General features: G+C 33.5%; 1 protein-coding gene across 2 annotated transcripts in view; it reads left to right on the top strand.

Moving 5' to 3' along the window:
• The window catches only part of LOC145277636 (H(+)/Cl(-) exchange transporter 3-like), an 86,187-nt gene that overhangs the window by 12,399 nt on the left and 52,450 nt on the right, over positions 1-21,338 (top strand). For both annotated transcript variants that reach the window (XM_080129215.1, XM_080129216.1), the window contains exons 2-3: positions 5,746-5,964; positions 17,957-18,105. In XM_080129215.1, the coding sequence (XP_079985341.1) occupies positions 5,746-5,964; positions 17,957-18,105 (368 nt within the window). The remainder of the gene's footprint in view (positions 1-5,745; positions 5,965-17,956; positions 18,106-21,338) is intronic.

Raw genomic sequence — 21,338 nt, 5'->3', positions numbered from 1 at the left:
TTTAGATGGTCGCTGATTTTGCGGTCACAGAGAATACCGGTGGTGGTGCATCATTTGATCCATATTGCATTTATGTGCGCAGTGACTTTGCCAAGAATGTTGTCTTCATTACTGATTGTCAATCCTAGATATTTGAACGCATGCATTCTTAGAGGATCCTATTTGTTGACTTAGATGATACCTTGTCCTTCTTTATTAGTGATTAAACACTGCATCTTCTTGACGTTTAGCCACCAACTATCGATGTTATAGTCAGCTGGGAAGCAGCCCTGAAATATTGTGTTCCATAGACAAGTACTTATAGGAAATAAACTTTGAGCATGGAATTTACATTTAGGCACAGATAGCTTGTCTTTCCAGCACTGGATTTGCTTTCGTAATTTGGATTTACTCTGTGAGGCAAGTAGGACTATCCATGTACAGGAGTGTCTCAGGTTCTTGATAATGGCGTTCATGACAAGAATAGAGAGCAGCGAGGAAAAGGCCGAGCGTTGGTGTGTTCTGACCATGATGGGACGGTCCTTACATATAATAACAACAATTAACATTACACTCTTTGGTAAGTCATAGAGTAGTTTAACCCAACTAACCAACTCCTCAGAACACACAGATATCGCAGCACATACTAAAACACATCATGTGGCCCACAGTTAAATGATTTTTCCAAATCGAGGAAGACAAAATGCAGAGGTCTCAACTTTATGCATGCTTCTCCATGTTGTGCCATATTTTAAATTTGTGTTTATTTTCGCATTAAATACTAATCCCTATTAATCACTAACTGTACATCGGATAGATACCACAATACTTAGTTCACCATACCTTGCCTTGATAAAGATCCATACAAAATTTCAGCCAGATCGGTCCCATAGTTTCCAATAAAATTTCTAGAGTAAATGTGGTATTGTAGCGGTTAATCCATATTAATCCCTAACTGTGAATTGAACAGATACCATAATACTTAGTTTGCTGCACCTTATCATAACAAAGGTCTATAAAAATTTCAGCCAGATTTGTCCAGTAGTTTCTGAGAAAACTTCCGGAAGGAGGAAACTATTGGAGTAAAAGGCTTTCTATTATCTAGGGACCACTATAGTGAAGGGGTAAGTTTTGGCTACTTGTTAGGTTGGTTGGAGATATATATGTTGACGGGGGAACAAATGCTATGAGTGTATCTGTCTCTTAGACATTGTCTAAAAAAGAGTCTTCAATCTAATAGGTCCTGCACTATCAACCAAGCTCCAACCCCTGTCCCATCGCCACAACGTTGCATCCCTGTACTTGTTTTCCAAGTATTTTAATGGATTGTGCTCTGAAGAACTCATAATACTTGTACCTACTCAAGCAGCAAAATCCCACCCTTTCACTGTGGATGTTCCTAGATGCCGGAAAATTTTCTTCTTTAATAATTTCTTTCTTTTAACTGCTAGACTTTAGAATTCCTTCACAGTCGCCTGCTTCCCTGATTATACTGACATGCAGAAATTTAAATGTAATGTGAACAGACATCTCGTTGTTCAACTCTCTAGATAGTGTCCCTAATAATAGCTCTTACATCTAAATGGCAATATTCTTTGTTTAAGGTGAATACTGATAAAATTTTAAAAAAGAAAAAAAAAAATGGAATAATTATTATACTGCACTACAAACATGTTGAAGTTCACAAAATATAGTGAACAAATAAGTTGAAGCATCCCATCACGTCCCCAACTTAGAATATCCATCAGTGAAATGATCTTGCTGATTTTACTAGGAGTGACATAAACAGAATATTACATCCGGGTGGTTATAACACAACAGAGATGCCACCAGTAGAAGCAGAAGAATAACATTCAGTGACTACAACAAAAACAAAGAGGACACTTTCATGAAATAGAAATAAATGCGTCTGTTTGCAAAAATGAACAATATATAACAGGAAGTTGCATAAGTGACATGCTGAAAACAGTATGGTCATATTGGCTGCAAAGGCGACATATCAGAGGAGACGTGCAAGTTTGAAGATATATGGGTATCCAAAAATGCTATTTAAATGAATCGATTCTTAATTGGGTATAATAAAGAGAAAGAAAGACTTTTGTAGCATTTAGAAAAAAACATTTTCATACAAGAGGTAAAGATATTAAAATTACTTTTAGTCATTTATGAAAACACGTATTGGGTCATCATTATATTGTATGAATTCAAAGATTCTATTGTTGGCATTGGTTTCCTTGATATGTTTCTAGAAAGAAATTGGATACTTATGGGAAGGACTATATGAAGGTTGCCAACATCTCAAGTGAAAATAATTTTTGTGGAACAAACTGGATTCGAACTTGGGATATTCAGGTTGTGATGAAACAAGTTAAGTTAGTCATAAAGCTGAGAAATTTTTAGGTCAATATGTCTTCTTCAATTTTTTAAATTTTCCTATCAGTTTTTTCAAGCTGGGGATAGGGCATCCTATTGGATGCCAGACATTCACCCGCTATCTCATATATTCCAATCAAGAGATCTTTATGATTCTAACCGTTCCTTTAAGTACAATTGTTTGAATCTCTCTTGCACTTGGTTCACCAGGTATATTTGCCAGGTAGTTAAATTCTTTTTCATAAGTCCAGTTATAATTACTGGAATGATGTGAATATATGTGTGTAAGTAATATACGTATGAGAGTATTTGGCAGTGTGACATTGTGTATGTGTGTTCGTTTACCTTGTTTGTGTTATTGTGTGTATTCGTTTCTGTTCACCTTACTGGCATGTAAGTATATGTAAACAAGATGAATAAGGCTTGTACATGAGTCATTGAGTTCTTTCCGCCTCCTCTGTGCCTAAAGGCATGGAAGGAGGAGAGCAGACATTCTAGAGCCATTCGGTATTGCATCCAACTTGAGAATTCCTTGTATCTTTAGATTTTGACTCTTTGTTTTATAGGTGTTTCTAATTTCACTTTAGCTTACTATTTTCACATAGAGGTGTTACTTTCTTGGCGTTTGAAACGATTTCTGTTTGTTGGAAAATATTTTGAGTTCATACGTTTCTGTGAAAACTTTTTTGCTTTGAGGAGCGAGGGGGACAGCAAATTTCAACAAAGTGGAGAAAGAGAGTAGCGATTAGAGCCATTTGCTTTTTAACATTCGTAGGAATCATTTTGCAATTCAGTTGCCACAATTCCATCTCCCATCAATTCCCAAATTACTCGCTGTACTCATTTGTTGCAACTTGAACAATAAAGATGCACCATTATGTTTTTTATGCACAAATGGGCGCTTCTATACTATCAGAACGAAATTCTGTAGTTGATAGTTTTCAGATAAAATCAATGGTTTCTACTAACTTTTTTTTTTTAATTCTAATAAATTACAATGTTAGCTTCTTAATTATGCAGTCGAAATTACCTGAATATTACTGAACTATTAAAAAAAAAAAAAAAACTCTTTAAGTGTGTTACCAGGTGAAAAATTGCAGCCATCTTGTTTTTATAAAATAATTCGAAACGAAAAAAGACAAGGGAAGTAACTCTAAATGTTTAATGTGACTTATACAAAACAAATAACAAAATAAACATATACTGTGTTTCTGAATTTGTTTTTCATTTAAGATTTTTTCATAATTGTTAATATAAAAATGTTTGCCTAAAAATTAAATAATGTAAAAATAACAAATACAGGTGGCAAAAAGAAAGTCCGCATTTGTAATTTTTTTCAAAAACTGTAAATTTAAGCTAAATTTAATGTAACTGTTTAAACAACCTATACCTCATTTGATTGGCCTCTATAATTTTACCTGTTCATATTTGACTTTTAATTGAAATATTTTCGTGTTCACGTCAATTTAAAAAAATAACTTCAAATTGAGGAGGCAAAGAGAAAGTCTGCACAATGGAAAATTGTTATTTAAATGTAAGTTTAGGGCATTAATGCAACACAAATACAAACGAACTAGCTAATATTTAGTAGCATAGCCCTTCTGCCTGCAATCTTTTGGGAATTCCTTGAATTAGACTGTAGCAATACTTATTGAATCCCACTTTTCTTTAATTTTTGTCCAAAGTTCTTTCAAATTCGAAATTTTACCATTGCGTAGCTGTTGCTTGATGTAATGCCATATGTTCTCGATATGATTGAGGTCTGGAGATTGTGCAGGCCAATCCAAACACAGAATATCATGGTCTTCCAGGGACCTCTTGACATTGCCAGCTGTGTGGATGGGAGCATTATTCTGCCTGAAAATGGGACTATCATCCAAATTCTGACCAAAGTAGGGTAAAAAATGCTCAGTCAACATATTAATGCGCTTGGTCGAATTAATTCAACCTTGCAAGCGAACTATAGGCCCTGGACCATTGATACTAATAATTCCCCACACCAAAACTGAACCTCCACCACCTTGCAGCATTGAAACTGAACGCCTAGGATCAAATTCTTTGTCTTTCCTCTGACAGACGTACTGCCTACCATCACTGCCAAGCCTATTGAACTTGCTTTCGTCACTAAAAAGCACTTTTGACCAATATGAAGAGTCATGATCTTCATTGCATCTGATGAAGTCCAGACGGCACTTTCTGTTCTTTACAGAAATAATTGGCTTGCGTCTTGCAACATATCCTCACAAATTAAATTCCTTTAGTCTGTTCTTGACAGTAGAAAACGAGCACTTTTTAACAAGATTGCACTGTTGTTGGATTTGGGGAGCCGTTTCAAATTTGTTTCTTAGGCTGCGGATCTTGATAGCATTGTCTTCCCTGTTAGAAGTAACTCTAGTATGATGAGATTTAGGGGCATCACGAACACTGCCGATGTTTTGGTGCTTTTGCACAGTCTTTCATACCATTTTCTCATCACATTTCAATCTGCGGCCGATTTCTTCATTTGATAAACCAGAAAGGTGGAGATTAATGAGCTCCTGACGATCACTAAGAGAAAGTCATGGCATATGGACTAAATGCTACGTTGTATAACCTGGAGCAACAATTACGATTAGAGATGCTTCATTGTCTGTTAGTGGATATTTTAAACTGATTTAGGGGCGATGATTTAAGCTGGTTTTAAGCGAATTTGTTGCTGCAGACTTTCTTTTTGCCTCCTTAATTGGAAGATATTTTTTTAAATTGACGTGAACACTAGAATATTTCAATTAAAAGTCAAATATGAACAGGTAAAATTATAGAGGAATAAAAGGCGAATCAAATGAGGTATAGTTTGTTTAAACAGTTATATCAAATTTAGCTTAAATTTACAGTTTTTGAAAAAATTACAAGTGTGGACTTTCTTTTTGCCGGCACTGTATATACAATTTTTTTGCGACTGTTGAAATTTTTCCCGAGTTTTCCAAGAATTATTGGGAGGAAATTACCTCCCTTTTGCACTCTCCTTTGTCTTACATAAGCAAATATGATAGTTTTCTTCAAATACTATTTTCTTTAATAAATAATTTTCTATCAGCTTTCGTAATTTTTCGGATATAATCATCTTAAAAATACAAGGAATATGTAGATACCATTATTTTAATGTGAAATTCAGTTTTACGATTTCTGAAATTTCGTTCTGATAGTATAGAAGTGCCCACAAATGTTTATTATAATTCTTTTAAATTCAGCAGCAATATAATGAGAAAGGTTTTACTTTATATATTGAAAAATGCAACAAAAACTCTATAGAATCGTTCTTTGAGTGTATTTTATCCATTCTGCCAAATGTAATGAATTCTTTCCAAAAGTTTTCTCTTTTTCTTTTCTGTTTATTTATCATTTACTTTTCAGGCTCTACCAATTTAATGGATACATTGGAAGATCTTCCAGACGGAATTGGACAGTATGATGACTTTCACACAATTGATTGGTTGCGCGACATCGCACGTGATCGAATGCGATATCGTCACATGGTTCAAAGAACTTCTGAAGGTTTCTTGCAAAGACTGAAAAAGGCACACGATGCCTGGTCAGGATGGGTGTGCGCCTTGCTAATTGGCATGGGTACCGGTAAGTGTTTCCTTTTCGTTTGCTCTCGCTAACAAAAAATTATTCCTTGACACATTTTGCTTCTTTTTTTTTTTTTTCAAGTGGGAGGGGGGGATGTTTAATACCGAATTTAATCCTTTTGGTAAGGGTTTTTGTGTTTTTAGTAGTGATGGACAACTCTAAATATTTTTCCCGATTCTGATGTAATTGTTGATTCCGATTCTGATTCTTTTTAAAATCTTTGAATATGTACATCATTGTGGGTTTTTTTTTCTTTTTTTAATATTTGGATTATCCTAAAGCTCCCTGTAATATGTATTTTCGCAAACTTAAAAAATACACGTGTCAGGTGGTTTACAAATTTTAATTTTGCTGATCGTTTAAAATCAATAAATATTTATCATTAGTATCAGCAAAGAATTGTTTTTGGAATCGGAAATTAATCACAAATTTTTCCGATTCCAATACCGATTCTGATACATCAAATACTTTCAATTTTTCCAATTCCAATTCATCATCCAATTTTTTAGTTCTAAGTACATTCAAATATTTATTCTTGATGTAAATTTATTTGTATAATACCACATGCAGTTTCATATCGTACCTAAAAAATTATCTTATTTTACCCATAGATGGAATCCTTGTAGTTCAGATCAGAGTGAATGTGTCAGTAATATATAATAGAGCTGATAAAAAAAATGAAAATATACTGCCTGTTATGGTGATTGAACTCGCAGCCTTCAGATTATGAGATTCTTATGTCAACAGACATTTGGGAAAACTTCTTTTACAAAGAAGCACCATATGTTACAACATATGAAAACACCTTACTAATATTCCTGGTGAACCAAGTGCAAAAGAGATCCAGACAATTGCACTTAAGGGAACAGCGAGGATACTAAAAAGAGCTCTCGGTTGGTTTCAATAAAAAGCGGGGCAATGTTGGTAGCTGGTTTGGCTGCCCCATACCCAGCATTACAATCTTCAAAGGAAGAAAAATGAAAAAAAAAAAAAAAAAAAAAAAAAAAAAAAGCTTGAATGCCTACTGGAGAGAAATTGAATGCCTACTAGGTATTATCCTCAAGTGTCTAATGTCTTTCTGTACAGGAGTTTCTCAGGAAAACCTCACATGAGGATACTTTGTTCTGCAAGTAAACTCTGACTAAATATTTAAAATCACATAGTAGTTATGGTCCAAATGAGATCTCCTCATACTAGTTTTTTATATAAGGAATGATGCATCTTATCCAAGTGATGTTACCTCAAGTAACGGCACCAAACAAAGGAAATTCTTTTCATGGAATCCAGTAAGACCAAGCGACCACAAGAAAAGTATACTATAACCTATTTAAATGGTCGATAAAGGATAAAAAATTATGTTTCAACTTTTTTAATAACTCAGTACTTGAGAGGTAAATGAGAACTTTAATTGAATATTTGAATATCTTTGTATCTCATATAGAGATCAAGTGTTAGGAAAGGGGCCCCTTGATGTCTGAGAACTTTGACTGTAGTAAAATGAAACAGAATAAGTTTACTGCTTTATTTATATAGGTTACATATTCGATGCTTAGATGTGACAAGTGTTTCGCATGCTTTTTTTTCTCATTTGTCTGACTACGTTCCTTCTGCTCAGAACAAGCTTGTAAATTCATTAAATTTATGGATTTCCTCATAATTTAGTGAGGATATTTCCCTCGGTGTCTTCATCTATTCTGCTCATTTAATTACTTCTCTCTGTCTAGTTTCAATAATTAGATTTTACGACTTATTTATTTTAGTTATAAATATTTTCTTCCTGATAACTGTGTGCAATAATCGAATATGTATATATATATATATATATCATATAGAGATTAATAATAATCGAATACGCATATATATATATCATATAGAGATTAATAATAATCGAATATGTATATATATATATATATATCATATAGAAATTAATAATAATCGAATACGTATATATATATATATCATATAGAAATTAATAATAATAATCGAATATGTATATATATATATCATATAGAAATTAATAATAATCGAATATATATATATATTATATAGAGATTAATAATCGAATATATATATATATATCATATAGAGATTAATAATAATCGAATGCGTATATATATCATATAGAGATTAATAATAATCGAATACGTATCTACATATCATATAGAGATTAATAATAATCGAATATGTATATATATATATCATATAGAGATTAATAATAATCGAATATGTATATATATATATCATATAGAGATTAATAATAATCGAATGTATATATATCATATAGAGCTTAATAATAATCGAATATGTATATATATATCATATAGAGATTAATAATAATCGAATATGTATATATATATATATATATATATATATATATATATATATAATATAGAGATTAATAATAATGAAATATGTGTGTATATATATATATATATATATATATATATATATAATCATATAGAAATTAAGTGTTTGCTCTTAGAAGGGGTCCCATGATTTCTAAAAACTTCAACTGAAGTAAAATGAAACGAGAGAAACAGTTTTAAAAATGTCATACACCATTCACTATGACAATGTTTAGAAAACGAAAAAGCAATAAAACCTGACATAGAAATATGGGACAAGGAGAAAGAATTTAATGTGGGTTAAACAGCTGAGAGAAGGAAAAGATAATGAAATACAAAAGTCTTATGTACGACATGAAAAGAAACTGGAATCTTGGGAACATCTCTATCATTCCAGTTATTATAGAAGCAACTGGGCTCATGAAAAAGAATTTCAAAAACTACCTGGAAAATATAGCCAATGAACCAAATGCAAAAGAGATTCAAACATTTGCATTTGAAGGGACGGTCACAATCTTAAAAGGTATCTCAGTTGGAATATCTGAGTTAGCACGCCAATGTTTGGCATCCAGTAGGGTGCCCCATCCACAGCTTGAACAAACTGATAAGAAAATTAAAAAAAAGAGAATCAATTTGTGGTTATGCAAATGATTCATTTTGTTGACCAATCAACGATATTTTGGGGCTCGATTTAAGGTGCATTCATATATTCAGCCGTTATTTCACTGATTAGCTTGCCTTCTGTTGTAAAATCGTCTCCCATTATGTTTGAAGGCGGCATTTGTTGAAGACTTGTAACCTTTGGCCCATTCGTCCATCAAAATCTAAGTCAGTTAAAACCTTGGCTTTGTGGTCCTGTGCAAGTCAAGCTACAAGTAGTACTCTCATCCAGTTTTATTTACTACATAATACATACTCCACACTTCCTATATCTTCTAATCAAATTTTGTTTATTGTCATATCCAAGACTCCTCAACACCTTTGATCTCAAAACAAGCACCTTTTCTTGCCTTGACAGAGTACAAAACTGACTTTGCAATTATGTTTCTGAATTTTTGAGATGAGAACTGGTTATTCATATTATTTGGATTCTTCGGACTACTGTTCTCATCTTGAGTGTCATTTTCACAACGTTTTGGTAAATTTAACCTCTGAACTTTTTCAGATGTATCTTGTCGAACTTGGGAATGTTTCTGTCAAACTCTGGAATTTGGATGGAATTTCAAGCGAAACCCGTTATTTACTTCACAGGGTTAGCATGCTCTTGTTCGATCAGCCATGACCGGATAGAGGTCCTAAGTAATTCATAAGGTCTCCTGTCACAGTGGTTGTCCGCAAGGACTCGTGACACAGTGCTTAGAGTACTTAGAAAAATTAAATGGTAAAGTGATATTATCCTGAAAGTTGAAGGTTCAATTCTCAATGTGGCAAACAGAAAATACAAAAAAAATCGACCAAAACATTGTGAAATTGACACTCAAGATGAGAAAAATAGTCCAAAGAAACCAAATAATACAAATGACTTTGCAGTTTACTGAAAAATGATCTAATTCAGAAGTAAGTTCTCAAACAGTTATGCATGAAGTAGCTTCAACTAATTATTGATCTTTGTCAACATCCGATGGCCGACCACTACACTCATCATCTTCAAGACTCGTCGCCACCACGAAATTTCTTGAACCACCACTGTGCAGTGCGTTAACTAGTGATTTCTGGGTCAAACGCTTTATTGATATCGTGAGCTGTTTCAGCAACTTTTCGGCCTAGCTTGAATTGAAAATTGTGCAAATTTGCTTTTTTTCCATCTCGTATTCAACGTTCTGAAAATCAGACATTATTTTTTTTAAAACGATTGTAATTTAAATGATTAGGTAGAGTGAAAAACGTTCTTTTAACGTTCATATCTAAACTATTTTATGTGAACTGAACAATGCTAAATTCCATTTCTGAATCTATTTCTGAACGTTGCTTACAAGGTTCGAATCTCGGTCTATCCTAATCTCATTTTTACTTATCTAATGTTTTTCTTACTTAAAAGAAAAGGGCTCTTTTCTTGTAACATATATATATATGATATGCAATAAGCTGCAATCCTCCAACGGAATCAGGACACAAAATTTCATGATCTCTTGAGATTGGCGGAGCCAACAGTATGTATGTATGTATGTATGTATGTATGTATGTATATATATATATATATATATATATATATGGAGAGAGAGAGAGAGAAAGTAAAGGATGGTGAAAAATGTGATGAATAAAAGCATTTCATTTATTAATAGTTTGCCTACGACAAATTGTAAAGATAGTAAAACTAGATAAGTATGGCCGAAGATCATATACATTGTTCTTAAACAATAAAATGCACAAGTTATCAATGTAAAAAGGTAATGCAAATATATTTTTTGTGGCATCTTTTCTGTAAGGGGAAGTACCCTGAAGCTGATACTCTCTGTGGCACATCTTGCTAGCAAATGAGAATGAAATCTGCTCTTAATTTTCAATTAAATCTCATGTTTGTAATGAGATTTGGGAATCTTCCTGTTTTCTTTAAATTCTTTTTGCAAAAAAGAAAACGAAGGTAAATCCAATTCCTATAAACAGTATAGAAATTCATTTAAGTAAGAACTATTACAATTTGGATATCTTAGAATAATCTAAGGTTTATTGGAAGATATGAGATTTTAGATGTTATTTAGGAAATAAGTATTTTTGAAAAATGAAAATTATTTTAAAAGAAGTTAATTTAAAGAATCAATAACTCTTTTTTTATTATTATTTACTAATGAGTCATCACTTATAAAGACTAAAAGACACTGGAAGATGAGGGTCAATGAAATAGATTGGAAGTTTAATGGAAATAGATATTATGAGAGGAATAAAAACTAATAAATAGAATGAACAACGTTTCTTGATTTTTGAGAACGTTTTATGACAAGTGTTTATTGATATTGAAGATAGAGAGATAACAAACTAATCCCGTTATAACATGTTCCACAAATAGGAAGTTTCTGGAAAGAAACTTTGAGCATGGAAATTCTGTTAAGCACATGGAATGAGAAAGGAAGGTTTATTTGTAGTTGTGGTGGAAAGATGCATTCTTTCTGTGAATATTTTATAAGGAACTGGAGATTTCATAGAAATGACGATAACCGAATTGTTGGTGTAATGTGACAACATAGGATTGGGATTTCTTGACATTTACTTCACTAAAAATGAATGAAATTAAAATGCATCAGATGCGGTGACAGCTCATAGGCAAAATATCACCAATTAATTTATTGTTTACTAGCATGGGTGTCCGGCGTTGCCCGGGTGTTTGGAAGTGTGTGTTGAGCAAAAAAAAAAAAAAAAACTGGTAGTAGGAAGACAGGCTCGAATTCGTACCGCGAAGGAGGAAAAGAATGGGAAAAAAACGTGATGTTTTTGCTGTTACAACCACCGCTAAACCGGAAATGACGTAGGTTTAAATTAAGGTTAGCCAATCGAAAAGAGAGTATGATTTTCGAAAATAGCGGTGAAAAAAGCGACCTCTCCCCTATAGAAAAGTGAACAGTTGAGGGTGAAGAAATGAATGTTTTTAGCCAATTTTTCGGTATTTGTCGTCTGAAGGGCCGAATTTCAAAACGATGCTGATCTTGTGAAAATCCGTCGCCTCTGTCAAAAGTTTTAGGCAAACATGCAAACATACATACATACATACATTTATATATTGGTAGCTCAAATTTTCGACTAAAACCGATTAAAAAGCTTGCCCTATCTCTGAATACTCTGTATGTAAAATGTCAAATGTTTAGACCAGAAATTGTCTGAGTAATTTGGTAGAGAATGCAGAGGTAAAATTTTTTAAAACTTTGACTCCTATTATGACCCCTTAACATTTACTGTTTTGGGCTCAAATTAAGTTAGACCCATGTCCAAGGAACCTATATCTAAAATTACCAGTGTTTATACCTGAAATTGTCAGAGGAGTTTGGTAGAGTTCTCAAAGATCAAATCGTTGAACTTTGACCTCTTAACACCCAAATTTCTGGACAAAAAATGGATTACAAACATTTCCCCAAATCTCAGTAGTCTGTATAGCAACTTTTGTGTTGGAAAATGTACATAGACAGATAGACACACCATAGAAACTGCTATAAGCTTCAGTTATGATAGCTATTGATCTACTTCTTATTCATAAAAAGATAGTCCAGTTGTGCCTTGTCTCCATTTGGGGATTGTTGGGTCCAGAGCTTACCGGGTCTTTTCTGAAAACGGGTATTCATGCATTGTAGGTTGTTTTCAAGGAGAATGTGAAGGGAGAGATCAGGGCTTTGGTTGGATCAACACTGGAAGAAGTCGCTGAGTTTACATATCTGGGCAGCAACATAGTTTCCACAGAGATATCGGAATTCGCATCTCAAAAGCATGGACCGCATTGGATGGGCTACATTCAGTATGGACTTTGAGACTGGCTGACAAACTGAAAAGGCAGTTCTTCAGGGCAGTGGTAGAGTCTGTCCTTGTTTACGGTGCTAAAACCTGGAAACTCACCAAAAGATTGGAAAGAAAACTAGACGGCACATACACCCATATGCTAAGAACAATATTAAATATATCTTTGCAAAATCATCCCACGAAGCAGCAACTTTATGGCAATCTACCTGCCATATCTAATACCATCAGAGAAAGACACCTACGATTTGTCGGTCATTGTCTGAGGAGCAAGCATGAATTGGTGCGTGATGTATTGCTATGGACTCCACGACACGGACGCGCAAGCAGAGGACGACCTAGATCCACGTACATCCAACAAATAGCACACGACGCCAACTGTGAGCCTGAAGATCTGAGGCAACTGATGGAAGACAGGAAACTCTGGAGAGGAAGAGTCACATTGGTCCGGGCAAGGAGCCTGTCATGATGATGATGACTAGCATGGGTTGCCTGGCGTTGCCCAGGTATTTGGAGGTGTATGTTGAGCAAAAACAAAAAAAAAAACGGTCAATTTTCTTAACTTTGACCCCTATTATGACCCCTTAACATTTGTTTTGGGCTCAAATCAAGTTATTAAGTTAGATCCATGTCCAAGTAACCTATATCTAAAATTTCAAGTGTTTAGACCCCAAATTCTTGGAGGATTTTGGTAGAGTTCTCAAAGGTCAAATCATTGAACTTTGACCCCTTAACAGCCAAATTTCTGACCGAAAACCGATCACATAGATTTCCCCAAATCTCAGTACCCTGTATATCAAATTTCGAGTCTATAGACTGAAAATTGACAGTTATTGCTTAGGGAAATGTACACAGACAGACAGACACTCACACAGAGACGTTCACTTTTATAGATATACTAGCATTTCAGCCCGGGTGTTTGGATGTGTATGTTGAGCAAAAAAAAAAAAAATGGTAGTAGGAAGGCACGCTCGAACCCGTACCGCAAAGGAGGAAAAGAACAGGGAAAAAACCTGACATCTATGCTGTTACGACCACCGCCAAACCGGAAGTGACATTTTTTTAAATTTAGGCTAGATAATCAAACAGAGAGGATGACTTTCAAAAATATCTGTAGAAAAGTGAACAGTTTAAGGTGAAGATATTAATGTTTTTAGCCAAATTTTCAATATTTGTCGTCTGAAGGGTCAAACTTCAAAACGATACTGATCTTGAGAAAATCCGTCGCCTCTATCGAAAGTATTGGGCAGACATGCAAGCATACATACACACATACATGCATACATTTATATATTGGTAAATAAAAATTTTCGATCCAACCCGATGAAAAAGCTTGCCCTATCTCTGAATACTCTTTATGTAAAATTTCAAATCTTTAGACCAGAAATTGTCTGAGTAATTTGGTAGAGATCACAGAAGTAAAAATTTTTTAAACTTTGACTCCTATTATGACCCCTTAGCATTTACTGTTTTGGGCTCAAATTAAGTTATTAAGTTAGACCCATGTCCAAGAAACCTATATCTAAAATTACCAGTGTTTATACCTGAAATTGTCGGAGGAGTTTGGTAGAGTTCTCAAAGGTCAAATCGTTGAACTTTGACCTCTTAACACCCAAATTTCTGGCCAAAAAGGGATTACAAACATTTCCCTAAATCTCAGTAGTCTGTATAACAAATTTCGCGTCTGTAGACTGAAAATTGACAGTTATTGCGTTGGAAAATGTACACAGACAGACACGTTTACTTTTCTAGATTAAACAAAAATATATACGTATAGATAAATATATATGGAAACAATTTTGTGTTTACTGCACACTTTTTATGCAAATATTATGTAAGTATAAATCATGTAGAATATCTGCCTGGATATGATTACACATAATAGTTAACTAAAGATGATCATCCCATAAGAAAACCGAAAAAACTACTGGGGAATTAATTAAAATGAATGTTTGAAAGAATATGCAAATTAGCTAGATGTTTTACTACTAGTGAATGCAATTCTACGACCCATATATAAAAACATTGTATTTTCTTTTTAAATAAATAGAAAAGAGGGTTTTTGATATGAATATCAATACACACAAAAGAAAAACGAATTTATAGGAGTATCGATAGATATATAGATAGATTTACTGAAACCTTTTACAGTGTATTCATACACAAAACTAACATTAGGCAGAAATTATTCAGTTATTCAGAACGAAATGTGTGTTGTATTTCTGCAGTTGATTCTTCTCGGGCTCATCCGTCTACCAATAACAATATCCTTTTCGATTGTTATTACATAAGCATTTTTTGTGATCATTTGAAGCACCACTTTTGCAATGGTATTGTCACTGTGATCACACTGCATGTATAAATGTGAGTAACCATTAATTTCTGTTTGCCTGACTGTCATTAGTGTGTAAGAATGTGTGAGCGAGATGAAGACAGCCTGTATGTGAGCCATTGAAGATTTCTTTCTGCCTTGCCCCCCCCCCCGGCCAAAGGTATAGAGGGCGGGGGCGTATGTTCTTCAGGTTATGTTCGAGCGGTCAGTAGGGATCATCTATGGAAAATCTGATTCGGTCCTGTTTACGTAGGCTTATTACCTTCACATAGACTTTTTACTTTTGGAGTTTGAAACGATTTTTATTGGCCGAAAATTCTTTTCGTTAACATGTTCCTGTGAAAACTTAATTGCTTTCGGAAGTGATTAAGAAAATGGATTTAAATAAAGTGGAGAAAGAAAGAGGGTTAGCTATTTGAGCCATTTGCTTTTTAGCGTTCGTTGAATAACTTTGCGATTCAGTTGCCACATGGTTTCCAAAGTCCAGTGTTTCATTCACATACTAACGACTCAAGGAACTGAACCTTAAAAATTCTCAGAAATATGAGTACTTTTAATCTCAACGTTGCTCAGTTTAAGATTTTAGTGAGGTAATGGTCGTTGGCTGAGAATATTTTGCCATACACTGATGTTATTTACAGGGCAATGACACCTGGGATGTTTTTAAAACATTCATCTGTCCAGAGTCCTGTTAGTCCGCATTTCATAAATTTCTCTTCCTTCGTGCCTACTCAGAGAAAGAGATTTGTCACTAGGACTGGTTCCTCCTTAGAAATTCGGGAAACAGTTTTACTGTTTAATGGATTTTTTGCCAAGTTTCGCCTTTTGATTTGTAGGTAATCCTCTGTCATTAACAATGTTGCTTGTAGTAATAATTGTCACAAAGAATTTTTTTTGTTGTTTTATTACACACGACATCAGTTATTAAGGACAAAATCTACTCAAGATTCATCTAAATAAATAAATATGGAAACATTTTGTATTTTAAAGGAAAATAACTCTTGCCCTTGTCTCGTGTACCTCAGATATTTAAAGAATTACCTCCCTTGCATTCAATTTCAACGGGCATTTCTCACACATCACTCTTTAGTTAATGTCCTCATTATAAATGTATATTCTTTTTTCAGTTGTAAATATATTAATAATTATTATTGTTGATCTATACCTAAGATTTTTTGGTATTTGTGCATCTATTATCGCACTGAAATAATGTTATTATTTATAAAGCTATTCTTAACCTGGCTAGAAGAGGGCGTTTTATAACTATTCTGTACTTTCATTTAATAATTTAATAAACAAAAATATCGTAAAAATTGAATTTAACTGAAAATATTTAAAAAAAAGAAAAAAATAGCATGTAATCATATATTCGTCCTGTATCTCCAATAACATCAGAAACAAAAATAATTGATTGGTTATGAAGATAGTTTATGGCAAGTATTGTTGACATTGGATTTTAAGACAACCATGTTGTAGTTTGCAAAGAGAAATTCTGTGTTAATGTGTTCAGCAGATTTTTCTGTAAGAGGTATTTTACTCTGACACCGTGTTTGTGAATCCTAAGATGGTGCTGTGATTTAAAGAAGAAGCAGGGCACTCATTTTCAAAATATGTACATGATAAAACTTATGTTATTGGCTTCTGGAAAAATACCGGTTAACCTGCAATGGTCGGTTGTCAGTGTTTAGGTTAGAAATATTTTGAATAACAGACAGAATTTATCAAGGCGAAAAGTATTTTTTAGGATAAAAAATATTTAAGTTAAAAATGAAAAGGAATGTTAGAATATGTGACAGACATCAGCCGATTGTCAGGAGTGATGCATGTTGATGACGTCATTAGAAAGAAGATAGTTTTTTATATGTAGAGTTTTAATCAGTTAGTGGTTAAAACTTGAAGGAGACAGAGAATCGAACCAACTGGTCATAATGGCTCACAGCACCCAGGGGAGCAAGGGATTCAACGCCTATCAAATGTAAGGAACGTAGAACCAGCATGCAGCTTTCCAATGGGGAAACATCTGTAATAAAGTTGCTGAAAAAACAACTCAAGATTTGTTGATTCATTAGGATGAATCTTTTTTACAGTTTTCCGTCAAACAAGACTAAAGCTGGACCAGGCATGTTTCTTCGATTGGCCTGATGTACATCCCCAGAGAACTGTTATCTGCCCCTTTCTGTTGTAAATGTTATATGTCCGTTGAACTGTATCTGTGAATATATCGACATGTCCAAACACAAGAAAACTAGATGATCATATATACATTATAAGTAAACTCTTATACACACTCCTTTAGCTTTGCATATATGTAATAGAATATAATAGAAACGGGGTTCCAAATAAGGTTTGTTAAAAGGGGAAAAATTCATTTTCAGTTATATATCAAGACCTGCCCCATCCTGACCTCTATTGTTGAACTCAAAGGATTCTGGTACACACTGAATAATTAAACGCCTCTGTTTCTATAAATAATTTATTTATTTATTTATTTATTTATTTTAGAATCCTGGAGAAGTGACTAGGGAATTCAGGAGATTAAACATGCTTTTTTCCGCTGCATCATGTCAGAACTGATTTTCAAATAATTTTATTTTCCTTTCAAAGAGAGAGTATCACGTGATTCAGTACATAAACATGCATACTTTAAGCATGAGAGGTTGAAAAGGTAAAGCTATATAAGTTTAGTTATATTTATACTAACAAAGACGTCCGGTTACAAGTTGGTACCATAATTTTTTTAGTCAAACAGAGGGTGGAGGAGTAAGCCATAAGATAGATTAAAACAATGTTGCGTGAAGATTGCTTTGGTCTGCCTAATTTTGAAGCAAGAGGTGTTGATATTTTTGCACTTCATTATTTTTTCACATTTCTTTTGTAGGTATGTTGGCTGGTCTGATTTTTATTTGCACCACATGGATGTCTGACTTAAAAGAAGGTGTTTGTATTAATGCTTTCTGGTTGAATCAGGAACAATGTTGCTGGTCAGCGAATGACACAAATTACAAACAGTTAGGTCAGTGTTCACAGGTAAGACGAATGATTTGCATTGCATTTACATGAGCTTATTCTAAAATAGGTCAAATATATATATATATATATATATATATATATATATATATAAAAACTACTTCATTTACTCACATAACCGCGGTGGATACTAGAAAGCTGATTGGCTAACTAGAAATCCTCAACATATATAAAAACAAGAAGCAACCATAAAATTCGCGCATAAGCCTGACGAATCCTACAGTGGATGAAACGCAGAATATTCAGTGTAGCTTAGTCGCCATATTTTATAAATTACTATATATATATATATATATATATATATATGAGAATTTTGAATTAAATTATATAAATTAAACACTTACTATTTATTATTTGACAAGGAATACAAAAAATTAAAGTTTGTATTCCTTTTCAAACAATAAATTTGTTGTAAATTTTTTATTTACATATTTTAATTCAAAATTTTCATTTATATTATTCTATCTTGTATAACTTATCTGGTTGGGATTGTTTTATAAATATTGCTACTAATATTTATATGGACTTTAGGTTTGCAGTATTATACAATATGTAATTCAATAGCATTTCAAAATTTCATTTAATCTCTCTCGCTCTTATATGTATATATAAGAAGTTAATCTAGTTTGCTTGAAGCATTGTTTAGTGTGTATATCACATTAATTAATAGAAGGCAATACAATGCAGATGTGTATCGGATAGAAACCAGCTGAAGCAAATTAAGATATAATAATAGCGAAATGAGTGAAATGCAGATTCTACCTTTCTATTGATATAATATATATGTAGATATATTTATACTCTTATTACATATTGCATATCTTACTTGCGTCAATGTGGTCTTATGGAAACGCTGTATGAAACGATATTTCGAAAACATTTCCCTTCATCAGATGTGTGTTCATTTTTAATTCAAACGTGCATATGGAGATCGTTGTTAAAGAGAGCTATACAGCAAGAGTGTCAGGATGTGTTAAAAATAAATTCATAAAGTGCTCGATTATAAAGTTTGCAAGAGGCAAAATGCCAATTATTTATTTCAAAACAATACATTGGATATACTTTAAACAAAATACAATATATAAGACCAATAATTAGGTGTATCTATACACTCAGATGAATGTAATTAGATAAACTTAAGAAAATTAGGCTTAACAGCATTAAGTAAAACACAAAGACTCCTTCACATTTTATTGAATACCTTTTAGATTAACCGTTTTCTCTAGAAGTGATAGCATCTTACTAGGTCTTCATACATTAGCCTAGCGATATTTAAAAAAACGTATTAAGCGTTTGCATTTAAATTTACAATAGAGAACGTCTTTCAGCAGAAACTTTTTTTTTTTTTTTTTTTTTTTTACACAGTGATCACCACTTATCAAGGCCCGGAAGCCACTCAGGGATAAGGGTTATTGCAAGTACATTAAGTTAGTGAGGAGATTTGCTGAAGTGTTTACTTAAGGGGGCGGTTCATAAGGAATTTGTTAACATTGGACTTGAAGACATCCAAGTTGTAGTCCGGAGGGAAGCAGGCAGACAGAACAGAGTTCCACAGGCGTGCAGTTCTAAGAAAGAAGCTTTGTTCATGGAATCCGCGTTTTGATTTAGGCACAGATATAGAGTGGGGGAAATTTTTCACAGTGGATTCAGCTAGACGGGTAGAAACTTTCTACAGAGATTACACCCACCAAAAAAAAATGAGACGGAATAAATTTATGATCATCCATTCCCAAAGGATCGTACTAATTACCCGGGTGACTATATCGAAAAGAATTGGAAGTTACCTTCAACATGGATTTCTTCAACCAATTTGGAATCTAACCACATCATCCTAGTTTATTCAAGGATTACTACTCCATTCAGATGCCATAATTTCATATCCTTTCTTTGTTTCAGCCTTTATTTTCTTTATCTATGTCCCTTAAGATTTAATCTTTAATATGTTTTCTATGTATGTGCTGAATAGCAAAATTATTTCAAACCAGATTTAATATTTTACTAATGACTTTTCCTCTGAGGAGATGAGCCTACATCGAAAATCCATGGGTTAAGGAAATTACTTAGAATTGTATTCTTTGTTCAAATAATAAATTTTTGTTTTGAAAAATTATATTTTTCTGAATGAAATTTAAATATAAAAAAACCTTAAATTTTATATATAACTAGTAGGGATACCCCGCGTTGCCCGTGTGTTTGGAGGTGTAAAAGAAGGGGAAAAAGTTTTGGTAGGAAGGGGGAAAAGAAAGTTTCGGTAGGAAGGCGGACAAGAAAGTTTCGGTAGGACGGGGGAAAAGAAAGGAGAAAAACTTGGCATCTTACCCATTCGACTAGAACGGGAGAGGAATGAAAACCGTTTTAATTTAATGATTAAAAAGTTAAATAAAGGCAGGTGCGTGAATTTAATGAAATCAAACATCATGCCATAGAGGGAATGAAATCATGCACTTAATTTTTGCTGGGAGATACTTTTTTTTTTTTTTTACAAAGGCATCACCACTTATCAAGGCCAAGAGGCCACTCAAGGATAAAGGTTAAAGAGTGTACAGTAGACAAGTGGACAATAAAGTAATCGTTAGTAATGGAAATTCGGTAAATTTGTTAACTTATATGGAATGACTCATCAAAAGCTTGTTTACATTAGACTTGAAGACAATCATATTGTAGTCAGCTGGAAAGCAGGAAAACGGAAGACAATTCCATAGGCGTGCAGTTCTAAGAAAGAAACTTTGTTCATGGAATCTACGTTTAGGTTTAGGCACAGATAAAGAGTGGGGAAAATTATTGATAGTGTTTTCTGCTAGACGGATGTTTCTTGTGAAAGTTTGGTGAGAAGGGACCATAGATTGGAGCTCAGTCGAGCACTTGCCATGAAAATAACAATACAGCAGAGACAAACTCGCAACATCTCTTCTGTGAAAAAGAGGTTGCAGGGAAGAGAAAAGGACATCCCCTATGAGGCTATGAAGTTTATTTTGTTTCACCAACTTTGGCTGCACGGTAGTTTTTTTGGTTGGGGAGAAAAACCAGCTCCTAATAAAAAGGGGAGTTAGCAATTATCTGATATAAGGGGTTCCCCCACATTGATCAAACCTCATTGCTTTTCTGGACGGGTGCCAGGGAGTTGTTTAAGCTACGGATTCAGTTTTGCAGTTTTTATACTGAAAAGCCAAAGAAACACAGCAAAGAAATATCACGAAAATAGCATGTAAAAGCCGTTTAAATAAATAAAAGAT

Source organism: Euprymna scolopes, chromosome 6 (assembly GCF_053919585.1).
Source record: "Euprymna scolopes isolate OS-2025 chromosome 6, ASM5391958v1, whole genome shotgun sequence".
Lineage (NCBI taxonomy): Eukaryota > Metazoa > Mollusca > Cephalopoda > Sepiida > Sepiolidae > Euprymna > Euprymna scolopes.
This window is presented reverse-complemented; position numbering and strand designations above follow the sequence as displayed.